At 27.7% G+C, this 24,260-nt stretch overlaps 2 protein-coding genes across 4 annotated transcripts in view; one reads left to right on the top strand and one right to left on the bottom strand.

The window, feature by feature from the left end:
* LOC107444676 (protein turtle) overlaps window positions 1-20,154 on the bottom strand; it is a 45,508-nt gene extending 25,354 nt beyond the window's left edge. Inside the window, exons 1-10 of one of the 2 annotated variants that reach the window (XM_016058891.3) lie at window positions 19,617-20,154; window positions 17,227-17,307; window positions 10,643-10,827; window positions 9,376-9,711; window positions 8,560-8,675; window positions 7,178-7,331; window positions 4,642-4,929; window positions 2,996-3,280; window positions 1,827-1,942; window positions 1,121-1,274 (exon numbers count right to left, since the gene is read on the bottom strand). In XM_016058891.3, coding sequence (XP_015914377.1) covers window positions 1,121-1,274; window positions 1,827-1,942; window positions 2,996-3,280; window positions 4,642-4,929; window positions 7,178-7,331; window positions 8,560-8,675; window positions 9,376-9,711; window positions 10,643-10,721 — 1,528 coding nt within the window. In that variant the 5' untranslated portion in view covers window positions 10,722-10,827; window positions 17,227-17,307; window positions 19,617-20,154. Of the gene's footprint in view, window positions 1-1,120; window positions 1,275-1,826; window positions 1,943-2,995; window positions 3,281-4,641; window positions 4,930-7,177; window positions 7,332-8,559; window positions 8,676-9,375; window positions 9,712-10,642; window positions 10,828-17,226; window positions 17,308-19,158; window positions 19,224-19,616 lie in introns of those variants that run through there. The other variant, XM_043050682.2, reaches the window with a different exon arrangement.
* Window positions 20,155-21,225: 1,071 nt separating this feature from the next.
* LOC107444675 (serine-rich adhesin for platelets-like) overlaps window positions 21,226-24,260 on the top strand; it is a 23,361-nt gene continuing 20,326 nt past the window's right edge. The window contains exons 1-3 of one of the 2 annotated variants that reach the window (XM_016058888.3): window positions 21,226-21,361; window positions 22,030-22,119; window positions 22,844-22,918. In XM_016058888.3, coding sequence (XP_015914374.2) covers window positions 22,878-22,918 — 41 coding nt within the window. In that variant the 5' untranslated portion in view covers window positions 21,226-21,361; window positions 22,030-22,119; window positions 22,844-22,877. The remainder of the gene's footprint in view (window positions 21,362-22,029; window positions 22,120-22,843; window positions 22,919-24,260) is intronic. The other variant, XM_016058890.3, reaches the window with a different exon arrangement.

The following is a 24,260-nucleotide window of genomic DNA, read 5'->3' as shown; positions in this document are numbered from 1 at the left end:
CTTTTCACCATTTTTAAAGCATGTAAATAAAACTTTTTGCCTTATCCATAACTAAAAATATTGTTAAGCTATTTCACCACCGAAAAATCAATCTTTCTCCTGTCACCTTGCCTTATCTTTGTAAAGAAAGGAGAGAAAATGGTACTGCACTCCTGAAATAATTCTGACATCGGCATCTTTTGATCTTTTCATCTGGACCACACAGGTTATGAGACCCCTCAAGTTGAAATGACTTCTCTCAATGCTTCTTCCCCATTGAAAATTTCTTTAATTTTCTTATCAATTTTAAGACTGTATTTAACACAACTGGGGTAAAGAAAAGAGAACAGAAGTATAACCTTTGAGGCTTTTATGTAAATGAAACATTTATTCAGGCACTTGATAGCTGATCAATTGTGCATAATCATCTCCATAGGTCGTCATGACTTACAGGTACGCATTACTTTTTTTTCTGTGAATCATGGAAGGTTTATTTTCCAAGAAGGTATTAACCATTTTCCCTATCAAATGATAAGTAGGTGTAAGGGGATGTGAACCTAATAATTGAAACGGACTGAGGACAGTACGCTCCTATTTGGTATCGTATGTCTAACTTGAGTATCTATGCTAATAGGAAAATTATATTTATTTATCTGTAGCTACATCCAGAATTATGTATTTATATCAAACTTCTTTATTCTTTTTTATATTTCTTACATAAAAAAGAATATATAAAGAATCTTCTTTTTTCAAGATAAAAAAAGAAGATTCTTTATATCTTAAAAAAAGGATTATATAAAGAATCTTCTTTTTTCATCCTTTTTATATCTCTTTTTCTCTTTTATATATTTCTTATTGTTTAAATAAATATTCTTGTAGATATTTACGGTATCCTTGTAGATATTATTTAATTATTTCTACATCTTTGAGAATATTCTAAAAACAATTTGCGGTGTTAAATTTCGTTATTAGGGTACCCTTCCCGTAAACGGACAACTCTCATAAACGGACAAATTTTTTGGTCCCATGAATGTCCGCTTAACGGAGGTTTCACTGTATATATATAAAACATGTAACCTAGTTGTTATTTTATTGAAAAATTGAAAGTATAAATGAAAATATTATAACTTATTTAACTCACCTTCAACAAGAAGGAGAGTGCTAGTAACTAATGTAGCAATTTCATTCTCTAGAACACATTCGAATCGGCCATGATCTTCTTTGCGTAGTCCTTTTATTGTTAAGTTACCACCTCTTATGTTAGCTCTTTCTCTTGGTAACTTTTCCCCATCAGCCTATACCATTAAAAAAATAGTTAATTGTGTGACTTCTAAAATAAATTGAAATTCTAAAAACATAACAATTTTTTCATCTATTTTTTAGTGTTTAATTCTTATGCAAGACTTTATAGGGCTTTCTCTAGACTTCATACACCACCTATTTTTAATTGAATTAAAAGAAATATGCTTTAAAGCAAAGTAGCCGCATGTAAATAGTCATATATACTCAGAGATCAACCATTTATATGTTTTTGCAGAAAATATTAAAGTATTTTCCAAAAAATGCTAAAATAGAAGGATAAAAAAATTGCTTTGAAGTACCTATTTTATAGATATAAAACATTTTATTTAGTATACTTTTTATTAAATATGCCTTATTGCAACATCAAGGGGAAAAAATTAATTTTTTCCCTCACTAGTTAAAAGTGGTAGCCTCAAAATTGTGCTAAATTAACATAACTGTTTCAGGTAGAAAGATAGCATAGAAAAATCATCAAATATTACACAAAGTGTTAGAAATGTATAGAAAAATAAGAAGAAAAATAAAATTAACAAATGGAATCTTACTCTTCTCCAGACAACAGTAGGTTTAGGTTGTCCAGACCCTTCACAGGGCATTTTCACTTCACTGTTAACAGCTTTTTGATAGGTATCTTTAGGTTTAACAGTAAACATTGGAGGATCTGTAACAAAAAGAGAGGCAAAATATGTAGCAGTTTCATTAGTACAAATAGTTACATAATAAATACTTTTATAGAACAGAAAATATAGAATTAGATAATTCTAAAAAGAACATTAACCTAGAAAATATACAGTTCAAGCAAACTTCACAATGGTACATTTTTCGATTTTACAAAAAATTCCATTTTCTATTAAGATAATAGATGGCATTGCAATTCAGATAATCAAAGAAAGTATATTAAGATAATAAGCATCTGTTATTAAGATAATAGAAGAAAAAAAACACTTTTAGACAAATTCATTTCTTGCTTTTACAAAATATTTTCCCAGAGAAAATTTTTAAAAAAAAGTTTTAGTGCTTTGGAAATATTTAGACAAGTAAACAGCTCATCAGGGTAATTTCGTACACTAGCAAATAAAACTAAATTTTATAAACTAGCAAAATGTGAACTCGATATCACTAAATAATGTATTCGTATAAATAGTTTCAGAACAATAAGTCATAATAATTTTTCATAAATAATTTAATGTCACTGTTATTCAGTTTAGAAATTAAATATGCATTATAAAACTTTTTAAATGGAAACACAATTATTACTTAACCAATAGAATTAAAAATTTTACCAATTTATAGGTTCTAAATCTTTGATATCACAATTTTTTTAAGAATCTCACTTCAACTTTGATATATTGAAGATTGTCAAGATTTGAAATACTTGATAAATAATAAATTTTAAGTACCTAAGGTAGCAATATCATAAACAGAATTATTTAAAAATAGAGCTGAATTTCAAATGAATTTTGATTATTAATAGTGAAAAAAATATTTACGTGAAATTAGATGAAAAATTACAAACAATATATAATTTTTAAAATTATGAAGAAACAGAGATAAAAAAACTAATCGATCAGCAACGATTGGTCGCTGCTACGAGATACAACTCATTATAATTTCTCGATGTTCCAAGTCAGATTTTAATGGTTTTGGACCAATGGACCATATTAATTTTCAGTTCAGATAAATGTTAATGAAAAGATAAGAAAAAAAATCTCACCTCTGACTAATACCTCCATAATATTAGATGTACCAGCTGTACCGTGAATGTTATAAGGAGTACAACGGTATCGTCCTTGATGCTCATGGCTCACTCTTTGAAACAGCAAAGAACCATTATTAAGAGTTATTACTCCAGGATTAGCATTAGGGTCAAAGGGTCTACGATCTTTAGTCCAGTTGATGAACTGAAATGGAGGATTCGCTTGGACATAACAACGGAGAATTCCTGAGAGTCCTGATGGAAGGTACTGTATAGTTGGTGAATATGTAACTCTGGCTGGATCTGCAAATTAAAAATCAGAAACAGAGAGTAAGCACAACAGAAACTAGTTAGAAAAACAGATACATTGAATTATATCAAGTGATTCTCAGTGATAATTCCGTAGCATCTTAATCATATCAAAAAGTTAAACAAATACAGATCTTCAAGAACACAAATAATTATTTTTAAATACAAAATAAATGAAGAAATATTTAAAAAAAAAACATATACCAAAGGGGTAAAATAGATAAGCAAACTAATAAACTTTTTTACTTAAATCATGCTACAATTGCACCACAGGCGACTATTGATAGACAGCTTTCATTAAAAAAAAGTATTAGGTAACCTGTAGCTCTTAAACTTTACTTTTAAATACAAATATAAAAATTGAATTTATATCTAAATAAAAAAATTTAATTAAATTTCAAATGAATTTATGAGCTTTGTTCATTGATAAGCATAAAAGTCGGCATTTTTACAAAATTTTTCATTACGTAAACAAGCATGATTAGTTGCCTTAAAAAAATTTAAAAAATATCAATAGATTGAGGAAATAAAATATTGAACTGGATGAAAAGTGTGTTGATCTTATTTTGGACAATGACTCTGATATTTCTTTCGGATTCTGATTAATGTATATAAATATATTATCTTTCTTTTTATCAAATAGGTTGTCGTCCATATTTATTATTTTTTCACCTATTTGCAAGTACCGCAATCGTACCAAGATTTAAAAATAAAGGATTGCTGTAGAAGGTAAGTTAGATTTACTAATTTATGCTTATATTTACTTTCCTTTGCTATAATTATTTTTACTTTTTTGTTTATTTTTTGCGATTCATATTTAATTGAACTATATCAAATATAGTTGATTTATTTAAAACAACAAAATGCATTTTCTTCAGTATCACTTATTTGCCCCCCCCCCTTAACATTTCAGAAATTTTCGTCAAAATTAGGGGGTACTTTATCTGTATTTTATTTATTTATTTATTTTATTCTAGAGGCTTATTATCTCATATTTTTAACTATTTAGAGACCTAAAACATTGATTGAAATTGGGATGAAACACAGTGAAAATTAATGCCATTGTATTAGCAAGGCATGGAAACCCATCCTCACTCAAAGACACACAGACATAAGTAGTTCTCGGATGATAAAAAATTTCAGTTATTTTTCAAAATGCTGATTTGAGGTTCAGTGCAAAAGGGCGGAGAATAGGGCGTACATGTAGAAAACGTTTTCAAAATGCCGGAGAGTTAGCAGCTATAGACCATGCAAGCCAATATTATTTTCAAACTGCACAGTACATCAGAAAATTTGGGGTTAGAAACATTTATATGCACCAACTGGAATGAAACTGACACACTAATTGAACTTACATTCAACACTTAGAAACGCAGATGCAGAATCTGGATTTCCTATTCCATTTGATACTTCACAAGTATAAAGACCAGAGTCCTCAGCTGTTAATGGATTAATAAAAAGGAGGCCATCTTTTCGTATGAGAGAGCGACTTTCTAACCATGAAAGCTGGCTAATATCATTGCCGTTATGATACCATTTGTGTGTTATGTTTGCAGGTAAAGCTTTAGCTTCACAAATAAATTCAACTTTTCCACCTTCCAGTTTGCTTGTATTGCGAGGAGGTCCAGTAATTACAGCAGGGCCTATGAAATAGTATTTCAAAATCAGGTTACATTTTAACACCATTGAGACAAAATAATAAATGATTTATAATATCAATTAACTGTAAGACATTTTATGCTTTTAGTAAAAAAAAAAAAAATGAATTTAATTAATATTAAACAGTTTATTTTATCTTTTCAGTGTTTATTATGACTGTTATATTCACTAAACAGAGATTTTATTACTACAAAGGTTAGAAAAAATAATTAATGATTTTATTTTTTTTTTTGTAAAACTAGGTTTTTTACTAGGCTTATACTAGGTTTTTTTTTTCTTTTTCAGAAAAAAAAATATATACAAAGTTAAAATAACACTTTTGACATAGACCAAAAAATCATGAGCATTTTTGGCCTCATTTATAAATACATCGAAGAATCCTATTATCCTCATTATTTGAATAATTACATCAAATATTGAGATTTTAAAAATTGAAAAACTGCCAGTATTTTATATTACGGAAGCAAATCAATCATTTAGTAGAAAATTGTGCTTGTATAATATAACAAGATGTAGTTCTGAGAAAAAATTCATTTCAGAAAATCATGTCACAAATCAAAGTATCAATACAAAGTTCATAAAATTATGTATTTGGCTAGACTAAATTATTTTTTTATGTGACATATACCTCAATTAAACATTTTTCTAAAGAATTTTTCAACCTACTTAACCCACTTCAATCTTTTTATGGTGTATTTATCCTTTTTTTAAAGATAGAAGACACTTTATTTACTATAATTTTTTTTAAACTTGTTTTCAGTACATAAAATATGATTTCAAACCTTTCTTTTCACGGAAAACATCACATAATACAGGATAGGTTGGATAAAATTATATTCATGCATGCTTGCCAAGTATATCATAATTTCAGGGGAGTATTTTTCTATAAAAATAAATTGTAATGAAATAAAAATAAATATTAGTTAAGTTTTATTTGTTTACTTTTTCAATTCTAACACTGAACACAATAAAAAGTAAATATCAAGTATTCTAATATTTTTTTAAAATTAATTAAACATTATATTATGACAGTCAAAAAATTCTTACAACACATTCATTAAATAGAAAAATAAAAATTAAATTACAAATTTTGCTCACACAAGGAAAAATCTTCAGGCTAAAACAGAAAAGTTGGCAGATGTAGATTAAGGATAGTGGATTTATGGATTAAATATAGATCGAAAAAAGAAGACCATCCTAAATAGCTTTTGATCTAATGATCAGATCTTTATGATCGAGGGGATGACATCAAATATGCTAATCAGGGGTAATTGGGACACAAAGTGAAAAACCCTAAAAATTTTATGTGAATAAATTGTTATCAATTTATATACCATGCCTGTTTCATATTTACTATCATTTTCTGAACTAATATTCAAAACTAAATTTTCTAATGCAGAATATCACACCTTTACAGTAACTAATTCAAGAAAAAACTTACTTCTTACAAGAATCACGATAACGGATTTTTGAATCGCACAAATATGAATAGCGATATTGGATTCTAAAAACACAAATATACATATTGCAACATTTCATTTTTAAATGATGTAAATATGAATAACTGTGGAAAAGTTTTAGATTGCATGAATACAGATCACAATGTGTAGTCTATAAATCACATATAAATGTGAAAATTAATGTTTGATATTACAAACGCATAAATACGAATCACATATTTATTATAAAAACCTGTGACTATGAATTTATCCGTGACTATTTTTGGATAGACAAATTTTATAATTATGTGCAAAAATTTTTCTTAACTTAAAAAGTTCTCCAGATATGGCAAAATACGTAAAAAATAAAATTCACATTAACGGGTTCAAACTTTGGACTACTCTCCAGACTAAACTGTAGGGGCCAAGCTTCCGAAATTGCATCTACTCTATATATTTCAGGGGTTTAGAAATCTGAATCCATTAAGAAAAAGGTATGTTTATTCAGAGAAAGTACGTTTTTGTGTCTGATTTTATAACTTAAAATATAGTCTGCAGTTAATTAGCATATTTAAGGTCAGCCCCTCGAACCATTAAGATTGAGTCTTAGAACCAGACAATACGATCATTAGATCAGAGAAAAAATTATTCAGAGTGGTCCGTTTATTTACACAAAATAACCAAAAACTGTGTTAGAAAGCATGCTATACATTAATTTAAAATTCCTCATTTTAACTCTTAAATATGATTTCAAATTGTTTAATCACAAAGAATGAAAACTATATGCACATGCCTGCAACTATAACTTTGGTTAAAGCATTAACACTTCCTTCTTTGTTGCGAGCAACACATAAGTAGTCCCCAATGTCCGTCTGCTGAATATTACTTATACGTAGTTCAGATGCTGTAATTTGTAAAGATGCAGATGTTTGAACAGGTAGATTGTCCTAAATTAAATAAATTGATTTTAAAGAGAAGAATTTAAGAACACACACTAAAGTTTGAATTAAGAAAAGAAAAATTATTAATAATTAGGCTAAAATTTAAAAACAGGTTTTTTATACTCATGCTGTTTTTATCTTTTGTAAAGACTATAAACTGGCACTTTCTGCTCAACTTGAGAGAGTTTCTTATAATGTCATCTCTATAATTAAATCATAGCATAACAATCTCTATAATTAAATCATAGCATAACAATCTCTATAATTAAATCAAATGATTAATTTTTAAATCTAAATTAAATCCATTACATTTTAATAAATTTAGGCAAATTAGTTTCAACATTGAATGTTTAAGATGATCATTGCTCTTTTGTTAGTGTAAAGAAATAAAAGACTATCCTTGCTTTTATTTCTTGTATGCAAACTTTTAACTAGCTTAACTTATTTGAACTGTTCATGTCTTTAGCAATTATATTATTGGTATTATAACATACAGCCAAAGAAATGCTTTCTAAGTTTAATGTTAACAGTTGTTACCAATCTTTTCCTATTTTTAAACCACTCAAAGACAGTTAATACTTCAACCTATTGAGAGTTCTCAAATTTAATAACTTTGCAAAAAAAAGTCAAAATAGATGCTTAAATAAAATAATTTACATTTTAATATGACTAAATTAAGATAAAGATACTGAAGAAATATTTAAAAAAAAATTTCAAAAATGTTTAGCTTCTTCCAGCAAGCTCTTCCATTCTGAACTCAATAAAAAAAAAAAAAAAAAAAAAAAAAAAAAAAAAAAAAAAANAAAAAAAAAAAAAGAATTAGCTGCTTTCTCACAGAACAAACAAGATTTGTGTCATTGCACCAAAACCACAAAATGCACTAATTACATAGACATAGGATCATCAATGTTGATAATTTAAAAAGAAAAAAAAAGGGAAAAGAAAACAGGAGAATTTTTTTTTTTTTTTTTTTTGAAAATAAAAACAATCTAAAACGTATGTCCTGGAAAGTAAAAGAAATTTCTTTTTAACTAAGAAATGCAATATTTAAATAGCAAGCTTTAATAAAGTAAAGCAGCAAAAAAGCATAGCAAAAAATTAAACTTGAAAGTATACTGTACTTTCAAAGTGTGCAATAACGGACAATTGAAAACAAATCTTACGCATTCATTAAAACAAATTAAGAATTTTAAAAAAAATCTTGCTATTTTATCAAATACTTGAGCAAACAAACCTTAAACCATGAGACAACAGGAAGAGGTGTTCCGATTGCTTCGCAGCTGAGAGTGACAGATTCACCCACTTTTACATAAACAGTGTCAGCAGGTTTTAATTTAAAATGGGGAGGTGCTAGAAAAATAAAAGTGGATTAGTTAGGTGCTAGGTATTTAAGAAATATAAATTATTTAGACACACACTATTCTTTTTTTATTTAAAAAAAAAATTCTTTTAATAATAACAAGTATTGTTTTTAATAAAAAAGCTGTTAAAATGTTAACAGAAATACTTTTATAGCTAGAAAAAAGTGCAGAGTAAATAAAATAAAATAAGTAAGTTAAAAAAATCAAGACATTTTAAATTTCTTTCCATATCTCTTTTCAAATGTCTATTTATCAAATATTTCACAACTTGTGAATTTTAAGTCTTCAAATTACTCTGCACAATAAAATACTTTTCAAATATTATTTTCTTGCGCCAATTACTACGAAAATTTTTATTGCATAGAAATTTAAATTTGGAATAAATAATAAAATTTTAAAACATAAGTTCACCAGGGGATCTCAGTAAAAAAAAAAAAAAGAGTCAAACAATCAGACCAAATTATATTGCTTGATGGATAGCTATTATTTTTGCTATTTTATAAAATCCCTATTCAGCACTTATTTTCTATATATATTGAATTTGTTGATTTCTCCCAGTAGGACAATATCAACTAATAGATAAAATTTTAATTTTTCTTTTATGGTCATATTGTCTTAAAATTCAATAATTTTTTTAAAAGCATAGTTTTGAATGATTTGCATGTAAGTGTTCAGTAATTATAACATACCTAGAACATCAAGATGAACCCAGGAACCATTCTTAGGAGAATCGGGAGGTCGATTTAAAAAATATACTTTGCACTCATACCAGCCCTGATCAGCCTCTCTGACCGCAGTTAAGTTCAAGGAAGCTAGCCCAGCCAATGAGGCTCTGCCCTCATATCCTTCACCAGCATGAGGTGGATATCCATCATACCAAATATAGATGGGTATTTTCACGTCTTGTTTTTGCCATTGCACAACGTAAGGTACAGGTGCACCTTCAGGAAAGGAGAATGTACAGGGGAGTATAACATCTTCACCAAGAAGCGATGTAGTGTACTCTGGTTCCAACTGAATTATGCCTGTAGGTGTAAAAATAATTAATATTTATTTAAACATAGATTACGGATCATAAAATAATTAAGAAATAACAAGTGTGAAAACAACAACAAAAATAAGCAATATGCTTTAAAAATTTAAAAGCTGGCATCAAATGTCAAAAAGAGAGAGAGAAAGAAAAAGATGAAAATCGATAAATTAGAAAATTCATTGATGATTAAAAAACAGTTAATAAGACTATTGTGCATTTGCTTCATTTATTAACTAATGATATTTTTGCTATCTTAAAATAAACGCTAAGTCACATTCTTTCAACCAGGGTCCTGCTTTTGTGAATTTGGGCAAATAGGGTCCTGTTATTGCAAATAACTTTTTCAAGGAGTTTCTAAATAGGGGTTGTAAAGAGATACAAGATTATGCTCAACACTGTAAAATTTTAATTTTAAAAAAAAATTACATTTTAAAAAAATAAACAGCAACTGGTGCTACTGAATTAGAGATGCAACATACAAATATTTGGTATATAATCTGAAAGCAGAACATTAATTTCGGACGAATAAAGGAAGAAGCGCCTGCCAAAAACAAAACTTAGTTCGTTTACATTTGCCTTTCTTTTCCCCCACCCTGTGGGAAGGGTTTATTCGATTAACAAAGCAATAATGAAGATAAACAAATTTGTGAAGGGTCCGATTAAAAGATAAATTATTTTTTGAAGGGTCCGTTAACGGACCCAAATTTCTTCTAAACAGACCCCTGACTTAATATCTTTTAACCACTTTAAGAACATCATACATGGTTCTCGAAAGTGTGAATTTTATAAATGTAATACATTATGTGTTATTTGATTAAAAAAAATGGTGCGCCGCTTAATAAACCTTAAAACTAAGTCAGTAAATATTGAATTTTGTATTGAATATTGAACATACAAACATTATATTGAAGATAGTAACATACCCGAATAAACAGCCAATGACCAAACAGATATAAAAATAATAAAGTGGCATGTTTTCTTCATAACCATCTCACCACTCATCTGTAAAATTACTCATCTTTGAAGTTAAGAACAGTATCTGGGTTCCTCACTTTACACTGGTGACAGGAACTCAAGATTGATTTGATTGGAAATCGCTAATTTTTTCCTGAAAAAAAAATAGAAATTCATTTTTTGATTTCCAATAAAAGAAAAAAAGTCCTGTAATCCAAAGAATCTAATAACTTAATAATCAAAAACAGAAGGTAAACTAATATTGTTTTCTTTAATGCATAACATTAAATTGGATATAGATAAATTAATATTGCCTTCGAGTTTTAGCATCAAAATACTATCTATTAATTGATATCATTTTCTGGCAAAGAAGAAGCAATCAATTTTAACTTATTCTCCTCGTGAATCTTCCCGTTTATAAAAGTTCAAATGTAAGTAGCAGAATAATATGTTAAAGACATTAAATGCCACAAGAATACTTGACTTTCATGGCCTTTCAGTGGCAAATGGATTCGTTCTTCGGCTGTTTGCCTCAGGACATTGCTCTCCTATTTTTGCACACTAGGGATGGAACAGCAGCATAAAATGGAACAGCATTTTAGAGCAGAAAAAATGTGTTTTCGAGCAAATAAATTTGGTTTTTGGTACAGTTTGGAACAAATTGTCTTTATAGTCAGAGAAGCAAATTGCTTGTAAAATTAGATTTTTGGGCAATTGTGAGCACATAAATTACCATTTTATACCATATTTAACAAAGCTTAGAAAATAATGCATTAAATAAAAAAATTTGATAGAAACACAAAGAATTACTTAATAAACAAATAATTTTTTAGAATTTTTTTCTGCAGACTCAGTGCAGAGTTAATTTTAAAAGAGGATTGTGGGATGCATAGCCATGTTTGTTGTCTTTTGCTCATTTCTACAGGGTTTCTCAAATTATGATATCTTTAATACAATGTTATGACAATATGCAAACTTTGAATTTCAATTATTTATCACTTTTTGAGCTGCTGGATTCGTGATGGTTCCATAAAAAATCCACATCATTTTCCGAACATTTTCTACAAATTTTATGTTGTTCCTAGTTTTTTTAATAGTCTCTATAATATATGTCACAGAATTATATTTAGACACTCTAACTTTGTATTTGAGTAGCGACTATTTGTCAATGATTAATTCAAGAATAACTTTTTTGACATGTCTGATTCCCCAGTAATTTTACATTTTAGGGTCACTTCCGTTTTTTTCTTTTTTTTCTTCTTCCTAATTTGGATTTTAAAACACGATATTATCACAACACGTGATGTGTCGCATTTTTAAGTATTACTCTTGGACTTGCTCTATTTGCATCGATTTTAAGAGTCAATCCTCATCATTTATAGATTTTTTTCAATTCCAATATTTTTAATACATTATATCAAGACAACAGTGATTCTGCTAGACTTTGAAAACTACATGTTTCAGTCCACAAGACTTCCATATTTCTCGGCACCTCTTTTATGAAAAGTGAATTTCTATTTAAACTATTCTTTACCCCTTAATCTATCATCCAATAGGCACATTCATAATTCTTCTCTCTATTGGTAGAAAAGCAAAGAATTTTAATACATGAAGAGTTTTGGACAACTAAGGATTGATTAATTAGGATTACAATTCATTGGGATTGATCAAACACCTGCATAAAGTAAAAGCAACAATGCAATTTGATACTATAGAAAGCAATTAAAAAAGTTAGAAAAGAAATTGATTAAAAAAATGATTATTGTTCATATGTATTTAAAGTTTGCTTACGATTTTGCTAACATACATCTACTGGTGTGCTATTTTTTCCCTGATCGAGAGTTACTTGCCCCAAGGGACGTGTCATAATTTATTTTTTGCATCCCCTCTACAATTTCTGGCTTATCTGACGGTATTATAATCAGGGTGTAAATGATTTTAATCAAATGATTAAAATCATGATTTAAATCAAATGATTTTTTTAAAAAAATCACTGATTTTAATCACAAAAAAAACAATTTTGTGTATAGTCTTGAACATTTTTTGTATATTTTTCTAAGTTTCAAACATAAACAAGTAAGTAGACTGTTCTATATATTTCTAAGATCTCACTCATATAATTCAACATTTCTACTTTCAATGTGACTCATTTGCTTTTAAAAACAGTTTACATATTATATTTATATGATATCGACACCAATATCAGGTCAAAAGTCATGAATATGGCAATTAAAAGAAATGCAGAAGATATGCTTTTAATGTTAAAACCCATTTCTGTAGCATTAGATAAAATGCAAAAAGATAATTGTAGTTTATCAAATGTTGTCAACATCTGGAAAAATTTAAAGGAAACTCTGAAAGATTCTAATAATAATTGCTGCAAAAATTTTTTTACTAAACGATATGAACAAGCGTTAACACCAGCTCATTTCCTAGCTTACCTCTTGGATCCTAATTCTGAAGTACAATGTTTAACACTAAATGAAAAAGATCAAGCTGTAAACTTTATTAAAGAAAAGTATGGAGAAACCTCCTTATTAAGTATTTTGCTAAAATTCATTGTACGCTCTCCTCCGTTTAATGGAACTTTGTTTGATAAAGAATCTCTAGAATCTTTAAACATCTTGGAATGGTGGAAATCAATTGCGCTTCTAAAGAACTGTGTAGGTCAAAAAGAGTTTGACGCAATACAGTTGTTATGTACTGCAAAAGGAACAACTGCAGGGATAGAGAGGATGTTTTCCACTTTTGGACTTGTACATACTAAACTACGGAATCAATTGGGTGTAGAAAAGGCAGCTAAATTAGTCCTTATGTTTAAATCTTTAAATAAAACTAATTAAATGATTGTTTAAATAATTTGATATTGTAGATGTAGAATTAATAATTATCACACATTGTTTGATAAACAATTTCTTTCTTGATTTGTAGTTTGAAATCACTTTGTCATTGTTTATTTCTTATTTCACCTTTTGCTTTTAAATTATTAAGAAATATTTTGTTGATAATGGTTAGTAATGTTTATTTCCAATGTATACCATAAGTATCAATAGTAATACAATACAACTTTAAATCTATGGTACACAAAATTGATTATATTCCATAGAATTGAAATTATAAAAAAATCATGATTAAAATCAAACAAATCCGATTAAAATCAAAAAAATCATGATTTTTATACACCCTGATTATAATGCTTAAGCAGAATCACTGGACAAGTAAATTTTGTTGTCTTAGTAATAACTTCCTGATGTGCTTGATTTGATAGAGAAAAACGTACCTAACTACGTAAGTTAATAGACATTGCTTGTAGTGAAAATGAATGATGCTTATTGTTTTGAAGCAACAAAACTGATTTTTGCACATGGTGGTGCCGAATTTTTGCGCCGAATCGGGCCAAAGCCCTGCTTTTTGTTTAATGAATATTATTAGAGTCTTGGAGATGATTGAACCAAACTTGGAGAAAAGTGGAATTTTGGAAAAAGCTGAAGAAGAAATTTTTTGTTGGAGAAGTTAGAAGCAATTTGAGCAGCTGTTACAACCCTGAATCACTGTTAGAAAAGCAGTATCGAGAAGGATCCTATAGGAATCAGTGAGTAGGAAATAAATATCCATAACGTAAAATTGATGAAATTTCTGAAGAAGTTTTCCTCATTACAATAAGAATATAATTACATAAAAATTTTATACACCGTAAAAAAATCAGATTCTTTTGACTTAAATCAAGATTAAATAATGATCTTTATGAAGAAAAAAAATCTATCAAAATCGATGATTTAAAAAAAAATCAAGTGATTTAAATCATGTAGACCCTGATTAAATTACTCTTACAGACAGTATTATCCAATTTTTGACAATTGAGGCTTCTGACAATTGAAGGCACCTCACATAACAAAACTAAAAAATTTCTAAACTTAAACAGCATTAGGAAATTTATAATAACCATACTAAATATTGATAATAACTTAAACACTTGAATTTATTTATTGAAAAAAAAAATTAATAATAGATTTCAGCCATAATTACATTTTTTTTGTAAATTATAATCAATTTACTAATTAGGAGGTGTATTATTATCATGATTTATAGATAATGTTCATGTACAGTAAGCCAAAAAAAAAAAGAGAGAGATCACCATGAATAACCTAATGATTGGATTTTTACATACTAAGTACCAATCTTTAAGGTTTACGGATTGAATTCAAATATGACAATTAGTGCTAACTATTAAATAAATTGTGAAATCAGGCACAAAAACAAACTTTCTCTGAATAAACATATATATATATATTTTTTTTTTACATATTTGGATTACTGACAATCAATATTTTGAATAAATTAAATAAAAATTTAGGATGCCAGGAAGTTTTATACATTTGGCGCCGTCCAAAAAGAGGCCAAGAATTATCACCTTAGCAGGATTAGAAATTTCATCTTCTCCATTTTTTGCATGAATAGTACATTTAGTGAATTGTTCGAATTGAAAATTTTTTATCAGCAGAATATTCTTAATTTCTTAACAAGATTTAATTTTCAGCTAGCTACCAATGATTCTCAGTTTTCTTTTAATAAAAATGTGTCCTTAAAGGAAAACTTAAATTACTAGTACTAAAACAATTGATTAGTATATTAATGGGAAAATAATACACGTAGAAGCGCAAAAAATGAGATTTTGACAAATGTTAATATTTAATTACGTAGTTGGTAAAATAATTCTACGAAACACGAGTGGATAGATAAATAAAAAATTTATTTTAAAATGATATATAAGATGTTGAGAAATTTTAAGACGCTTAAAAATGTTGACTATGTATTCGCATAAATAATTATAAAACATATATATTTAAGAGTGGATAGATAATTAAAAAATTTATTTTAAAATGATATATAAGATGTTGAGAAATTTAAAGACGCTTAAAAATGTTGACTATGTATTCGTATAAATAATTATAAAACATATATATTTAAGAAATTGATAAATATATTATTCCAAATCTATGCAAACGTTTGTATATTATTGAAATTGTATCAATTATTGAAAGAACAATCAAAAAAATAAAATTAAAAAAAGCTGATGTATTATCACATTCTGTCAGAAACAAGCTTTTATAAAGCTCGACATTCTTTGAATAAAATGCATTTTAGTCAATAAAATGTTTTATTCAAATCTCTTTATTAAATTAGGAATAAATTTTTAGACGAATAAAAAAAAAAAAAACATTTTATTTTATAATTAAAAAAAAAGGATTAGCAATTGTTTATTAGTGAAAAAAATATGAATTAAATTTTACACTTTGCGAGCGTAAGTCAGGTTTCTCATAAGTTATGTACAATTAAATATTTATCACCTCACTTAAATATTTCTTCACTGTCACCAAATTATTATTTTTTAAACAATTAATTAAAATTTTTCGCGGCTTCTACTAAATAAAAACAGTTGAAACTTTAGATTTTGCAATGAAAAAATACGTAGATTAATCTGGCACAAAAAAATTACATCTTATAATTCAAAATCGTTTCATTCACAATTAAATTAAATAATAAAAAAGAATAACAAATAATTATTAACAATTATTTTTTGCAATTATAAGGTCATCCTCAGGAACCATTAGTACATGAAAACCGGATCATTAGAACGAAACGAAAGTTATAGGTTGATATATTTTTCCTTTTTCTTCTGCTCACTGTAAATATAAGCTACAAATATTGAAAATCAAAAAGATTTTCACAAGTTAAGAGCAGACAATTATTGACAAATTAATATTTAGATAGATAACAATCAATAACTCATGGTCATTAATTTTGCAATATTAACTTAATAGTTATAACATATCAAATAATAATGACCTATAACTATAACAATAGTTACCAACTGGCAGCCCTGCCTGACGAGCCTTTTTTTTTGTGGCTCGCAAACTAAAATATATTAGTTCTCTATTTATTTTGCGGATAATTGTCGTAAAAAATCTGTATGGGTTTAAAATACTTTTCTTTCGCTTAAAAAAAACCTAATTTCTTAGTTTCTGTGAAATTTAACATACCAACGGCACAATCTACTTATTTTAATTTGTAATTCAATACTTTTTTTTTGTACAACTTGATAAAAATCTGACAGTATTTTATGTCCCTTCAAATATAACAGAGTCCTATATAAAATTTTAATGAAGTTGCGGTCCGCCATTTGACTGGTGTTTTTAGTTGCGGCCCCTGGCTTCCTGCAAGTTGGAAATCCCTGATCTTTAAGTATAAATAGTATGTTTTCTGAAAAAGCAGTAATAGTTTCTTGGCTATATTTTTTGCACAATATTGTGGATAATTTAAACAATTAAGCAGCTTAACTTCTAATAAAATTTCTCTAATGAGAGAATAGCAACTTGCCTCATATTTTTGTGAGATTTCGACATCAAGTCAGAAACTTACAAAAGTTATGTCAAAACCAGTTTTTGACATCAAGATAGCTCATAACATATTATTACAATGATACTTTTTTTACGAAAGAAATAATAATTGAACATAATAATTCAATTATACAATTAATTTTGAGTTCACTTACCCAATCCAGTAAAGTAATGGATAAAGCATAACCTTCATCTTTAATCCTTGTGCAGCTTCAGCTCACGTTTCACAAGCAATTCTAAAAATATATCAAAATATGTTATTTTTTCCCTATTAATTTACAATATTATATTATGAATTTCTGGAAGAAAAAAAAAACAACAGAGCTTTACATTTTTACTGTTTCAAGCGTTACTAATTTACCCATTCATCAATCAAACAGCAAACTAATTTTTTATTACACCAACAATAACATTAAAACGCAAGATGGTAAATCAAAAAACATTTCACTTATAAATAGTATTTCACTGCCAAAACTTACTTTTGCTTTATTTTTTAAATATCATATTGCTTTATTTTTCAATATTGCTTCATTTTTTTAAATTAAAAAATATTTTTTTTGATAAATTAAAAATATAGGGAAAATCTCAGTGTAGTTATCTACGCCAAAATAATCATCAAGTCATTGTGTCCTCTGGGCAGCAGTCCTTAAGAAACAAAAATAATAAAACACAGAGCTCTATGGGTCCAACTCGTAATCATCCCCAAGAAATCTCATAATTTTTTAAAAAATTTCACAGTTCCGGAACTTGATGATTGTAGATGGTGCAACAGTTCAGTGAAAAGAACATCTAATTTTTTATGTCACAATCTAAATTTGTCTACCTTTGCAACCTAAAATCTCTTTCAGACAAATAATTTTGACGTTCTTTTTCCGAAAAAAAAATATTTTAATTGCTAAAAAGAATGTCTCCTTCCCTTCAAATTAAAAATGTTTTCATAAATTCCAATTTGTAAAAAATTTATTTGAATGATTTAGTGATTTATTTCTTAAAACTTTGATAAGGAAAACTTTCATGATATATATTATTAAAAAGTTCAATTTGGTGTCTAAAATATTGATACACAGCATTTTATTGATAACTAAAATTGATTAGAAATAATTTAAATAATAACAAACACATTTTTGAAATTTCAAAACATCTATATCTATCCATATCTATATGATAGAACTTTTTTCCTTATTTTAAGCTATTCTTTGAGAAAGTATCTATGGACTATCTTAGCCTTGATTTTTTTTAATAACTTAATGTAACCTATTTGCATTTTAATTTCTTGCATAATTTAAAATATAGGTACAAATACAGTTTTAATCTTTGAAGCATCTATCAAACATACTGAAATATTTCAATTGCTTTCTTCTTTTCTTATATCATTTAGATCTTAAAAACTCGAATAATGCTTCGGTCATATTTCAACATAATTATTTAGGAAAACTTTATTAATCATTCAACACCAACCAAAATAATGGCAGTAATTTAAAACTTATAATTGGTAACTAGAAATAGAAATCTGGATCTTGCAAATTATTTCCATACTGGTATTATAAAGGTGACAAGTACATTTCCAAAGGAAGCAAGATGATATGAATCAAAACAGTACAATATCAGTAAAAAAAAACTTTCTTCAAAATAAAACATTTTAAAATTTGAAAAATAAACTACATCTAATATCTCTTATGATATAAACATTGTATTATAAATGATGAATTTGAATTATTTATAATATACCTAAAAATTATCATTCAATATAATCTCACTGGGAAAATTTAAAAAATCATAGGACAATAAAAAAACTTTCAACCATATAATACATACTTTTTTAACATAGCAATAATAGCACTTATTTAACATAAAAAAAATAAGAAAGATCTCGCAAGTAACACAGTGAACAATTTATTTTAATATTGAACCCCAAGTTCACTACCAAAAATAAAATAAATAAATAAATAAAAAGAACTATTAAAAGTATACACACGTGATGAATCAAAGTAAAATGAAACATCTTTTAAATATGACATTTTTAAATTTCATAGAATAAACTATATCGATAATACTTGAGATTTAAAAACTGCTTAAATCATCATTACCTTGAAGTAGTTAGGATAATCGCCCCCAAGAAAAGTATAACTATAAAATATAATGATCTTTTTAAAAATTAATTTACTCAAAAAAACTTAATCCTAATTATGCTTTTCAAGCATTCTACTACCTAAGAGCACTACTAAATAATTTTGTATCATTCGAAACTTAATCATTTCATTATAATAACTTATGCATTTAAAACAAAAACTATTTTTTAAAATATCTTTCGCTAAATATTAAAGAAAAAATCAATAATGGAAAAATAATATCAGCATATTTTTAGATATCCTCAGGCGAATCTTCAAATACCAAGATACGCTAGAGTAATTCAGGCTTAAAATAATGTTAAAAAGAAAAATAAATTGCTGAAGCATAAATCCTGAGCATCATTAGCAACTTTGAATTGCTTCTTTAGTTAAACGTAACAATTTTTTTAATATACTAAACAAAATCATTTGTTTACCTGCAATAATGAGATGGAGGTAAATTCCGATAGACCTGTCAGGTAAATTTAGCATTTACCAGCCGGACTCCATCAGGTTTAGGAATAACAAGTTGCAGCAGAAACGATCTACGAAATCAAACATCCATAAATACTTGAAGTTCTTCATTTTCACATCAATAAATTTCACTCTATAATGATATAAAAGCTTTTAATTCTTGTTGAATCACAAATAATTAGCCGTTATCAAGAGCAATAACACTCGAGTTCATAGCCAGCGAGGAAAGCGCCCTCTGAATATTTGATTTTTGGTTTGTTTTTATTTTCGTTTTATGTTGACAGGTAAGTTCAAGTCACGGTTCAACAATCTTTCGATAACAGCCTTGGATGCTAATGATGAATTTATTCATCCTCAGTGTCACTGAAGAGCCTGAAGCGTAACGCATTAATGAAGAGCAAAAGTTCTTCATTTAATTAATGGAGAAAGCATCATCAAGCTCTTTCAAACCATCGGCAGACTAAGCGAAAGTTGGATTGAAAGAAAATCTCGTTATTCTTAAATATTGATAATTTTTTCGAAATAATAGAACATACATTAGTTCCTTAAAAAAGAAAGAACTGTACCCCTGCAGTTTTTATTGCATGTTTTTGAAAGGAAAATGAAATGTGCATTTTACACTCTAAATTATTGATCGTAGCCAGAAGGGGAAGGGAAAAAAAAAATTCCCTGCCTCTATTTCGATCTTCTTTTCTTTTCTTTCTTTTCTTTTTTTTTAACAAAATTGTACCCATATATAGAGTAATTTTTTTCTCTTAATATCTCAATTTAATACATTTATTCAGACATTTAGGATAAAAAATAAGAAATATTACTGAAATAATAAGAAAACGTAGGACCGTTAGTAGAAGTTTTATTTTCTGCTGTCGAGAAAAATAATGCTTGACTTCAAATAAGCTGAAACGAATGCAGATATTATTTCAAAATATTTAGAAAAGAAGTGTTACCAAAAGTTATAGATCGAATCTGTAGTAAAGTGTTATCAATTTTAGTCGCCGGAGCATGATTCCAAGACAACTATGGTCCTGCAGTGAAATGATTGTAAAGACATGATTCCCAGTAGGACATCGATGTCAAACATTACTGGCTGCAGTCAGTAAGCGGGAGGGTGACCACTTTGATCAGCCAACGTAGGGGCCGAAGGTGCGCAGTTTCGGTCATTATTAAACTGTTCTAGAGTAAAGTGCTCGACTTCACATCATTGGGCTACCAAGGTGGAGGAGCCATCCCCTCTTTGGAGGATCAAAATTGTGTTGGCATGTCTTTGGATCATCCTCAGGAATGTTTCCCAGACCGTCACCGTCAGTCCATTGTGCAGCTCTGGGGCGGCGTAAATAAAATGACTACCTTCCAAGACAACTATGAAACGTCAATTGAAAATCAAAACTTTTGGTGACGTAGTTTTTAATTTGCGTTAAAATTTCAAATTTAACCAGTAATTATTTAATATGACAATTTTTTTAAAAGGGCTTTCATTGAAATGTATTTGCGCTAACGCACAAGCTTCACCTTTAAAATTGTGAATTGCTACCTGCCAGACCAGATTATAAGGGAAATGTAACTGTGACCAGTATTGCATATCGTCTGCAATTAATAATTTGGATACAAATATTTTTGATGTGCATTCAACTAATTTAGAAATTATATGTTTATAAACATCATTAAAAAACTATTTTCAATGCACCTATATTATCTTTTTTTTCTCATGGTGCGTTTTTGATTTCATTATCGATGTATTTTTTGTTAATTTTTAATCGACCTTGATATTTAACGTGTTTACTTTTAACTAATTAAAGGATTTTTAAATTTGCACTCTTTATATTAAATAGCGTATAACGTTTCCATTTTACAAAAGTTTTTAGTGGTTGTGTTCATTGATAAATTTTGTGTGATCGTTGGAAAATAATTTGACGATTTTATTTATTTTAGTTTGCTTCCATTAGTTTACTATTTTTATTTATCTTAAAATACAAGTAATAAACAAAAGTTTTTGTTGATCATTCTTAAACCTGGATTTTCTCATGAAAAATGATCTCTAATTATTTTTATGTAGTGCCTGAAGTACCACAAAGATTGCCTAATAATTTTATATAAGTGAGAAGATTGTTTCTAATTTATAAACTATTGTCGGAAAAAAGTAGTTTAACTGTCAGTGAAAAATCTCTACATTTTAATATGAAGTTCAATATTTTTAGTTACATTTGATGTTGTGATTTGTATTTATTTATTTTTGATGTTCAGCTATATAAAATTAACTTTTAACTAATTGCTTTTATTTCTTTACTAATTAATTTTAAAACAAGTTATATTTTTGTATACTCTGTCTCAAGCTAAAGCTCTTTCTTTCTTTTTTTTTTTTTTAAATTACTTTTGCAGCTCTTGCATTATTGTTTTTGGTTGCAGCCTTCCTAACAGAAATGCCAATAATTTGGACTTTTGGATAAATAAAAAAGAGAGGAAAAAAAAGTAAGGTGTATTATAATTATGCTCCATTTTGAAAGAAAAATGAAGTTTTCCTTTTTATCTTTCTGGCTTAGGGTATTCCCTCAATTCTTATTAGCATGTAAATAACTTGTTTTATTTGCCTAGCTTAATTGTTTCATAATATGCTCTGCACAGTAATGTGAAGTTGTTATTAAATAATTACAACCTTTCCTTAACTGAATTCTTTTACATTATCTTAAAAATTAAGGCCAACATGTTTTTGAACCTAATGAAGTGTATTACTTCCATTTTGTGCATAATTTACAACAGTAGTCTTTAAATTGTACAAAATTTAAAAGATAAAGTTGGTTATATTTATAGAAAATGTGAATGTAGTGTAAACTCTCCTTATGTTGGAACTCCTAGAAATTACTAACTTCATCTTCTGGAAAATTATTGGAAAGACTTTGAGTACGTCAAGTTTATCAGAGTTGTTGCCTATGTATAAATCATAACCCAAATTGTATATGTATAAAAGTAGTTTCATTTCAGTTTATTTTCAACTAATTTCTTGTTGGAATTTTTAAAGTTGTTAAAATAATTAAAGTCTGTAAAATCTCAAAAAAAGTGAAATTCTGTTTCAAGAAGCAAATTCAATAGTTTTATGTTGTGTGAAAGGCTAATTGATAATTGATAGATAATTGAAAAGTTGATCATTTCAACTATTAGTCTTTTTAATTAACGTTCTTCTTTTTAATGATTACAGTTTTATTACAAAGAAGAAAAATAATGATTAGTCTATGAAAATGTCAGAGTCCAATACTATAGGGACCAATGATGGGTAAGTCGATTTAATCATTTCTATTTAAATTGTTCTAAAGCCGATAACTAAATACAGCCGAGCCCAAAGAATTTTAATCAGAACCCACACAAGCGCAGGATTCATAGGATAACTTAGAGCTTGAGATATACGGGAGATAAAAGGTTAAATTTGCTGTCTCACCACTCAGCATTTGATATCTAAAAAAAGGAAATTAATCATTCAAACCTTTTTTATGACTAGCTTGTAAAATAAAATATGAATAAAAAAATTTAACTGACTGAAACTCCTAGAGGATTAAAACAAAAATTAGAAAAGAAAATCAAAATTTTAAGCTAATTAAAAGTCATTTGAAAAGTAGTGTTAGCCTCTCAAAGCAAAAGAACCAAAGAGAAGTAATAGATTCCTGTTATTTTTTATACCTTATAAATTTTAAATTCACTACATAACTAAATAAAAAAATTTTATACCAGTTAAGAAGTTTATAAATATTTTATGGTTAGCCCGAGCCCATTTAAAAAAAATTTTCTGTAAGCAAACACCAGCCCGCGTCGGGCTTGGGCTGAGCTTCTTTTATCTCTCGTATATGAATTTAACTGATAGAATTACAAGCTCTTTTGATTAAAGCAGTTTTTTATGGTAGCACTTACTTTCAATTCTTTATTGATGTTTAGTAAATACAGTAGGAAATTTAATTATCAATATTATAATATGATATTTATATATGTATACAGTGTGTTGGCGCGCATGTGCGTCAGCGCCCCAACCGGCAGAAGATTTTGTAACTTCCACAATGACAGACGGCTCTCATGTAGCTCCGTCTAATTAAAAATAATTCTCTGAAATCGCTTTTAGCGATTATTAAAAGAAATAAAATAAAATCATCTCTTTTTAAGAAAGAGTGGTCCGTCTTATAAAATTTTTCTATTCATCTGGCTCCGTCGAACTTCGGAGTTTGAACCAGAACAATGGCTAAGCCTATGGATGTCATAAATAGATCACGAACTTCATTTAAAGGTAAAATTACCCGCCTAGAAAACTTTCTACAAATTGATGACCTGCATGACATCACGGAGTTAAATGTCAAACTTAGAAGTGTAGAAGTCTTAAAAAATAGAAGTGAGTCATTGCGACAAGAATACTACAACTTGGACATTCAACCTGGTGATATTGACACCATCGATACTGATTTGAATCAATGTGATGAACGGTTGGATAATTTAGAGGTAGGAATTTTAAAATTAATAAATTCTAATAAACTATTGAACTCTGATTCTAATAATAAGACAGAGAATAATCATAAACTAAATGATAACTTAGAAACTGTATTAAAAATTCCTCCAATTAATCTTCCTATATTTAC

This window comes from Parasteatoda tepidariorum, chromosome 9, assembly GCF_043381705.1.
Source record: "Parasteatoda tepidariorum isolate YZ-2023 chromosome 9, CAS_Ptep_4.0, whole genome shotgun sequence".
In the NCBI taxonomy this organism is placed as follows: Eukaryota; Metazoa; Arthropoda; class Arachnida; order Araneae; family Theridiidae; genus Parasteatoda; species Parasteatoda tepidariorum.
The sequence above is the reverse complement of the archived record's forward strand: the minus strand, read 5'-3'. Positions and strand labels throughout refer to the sequence as shown.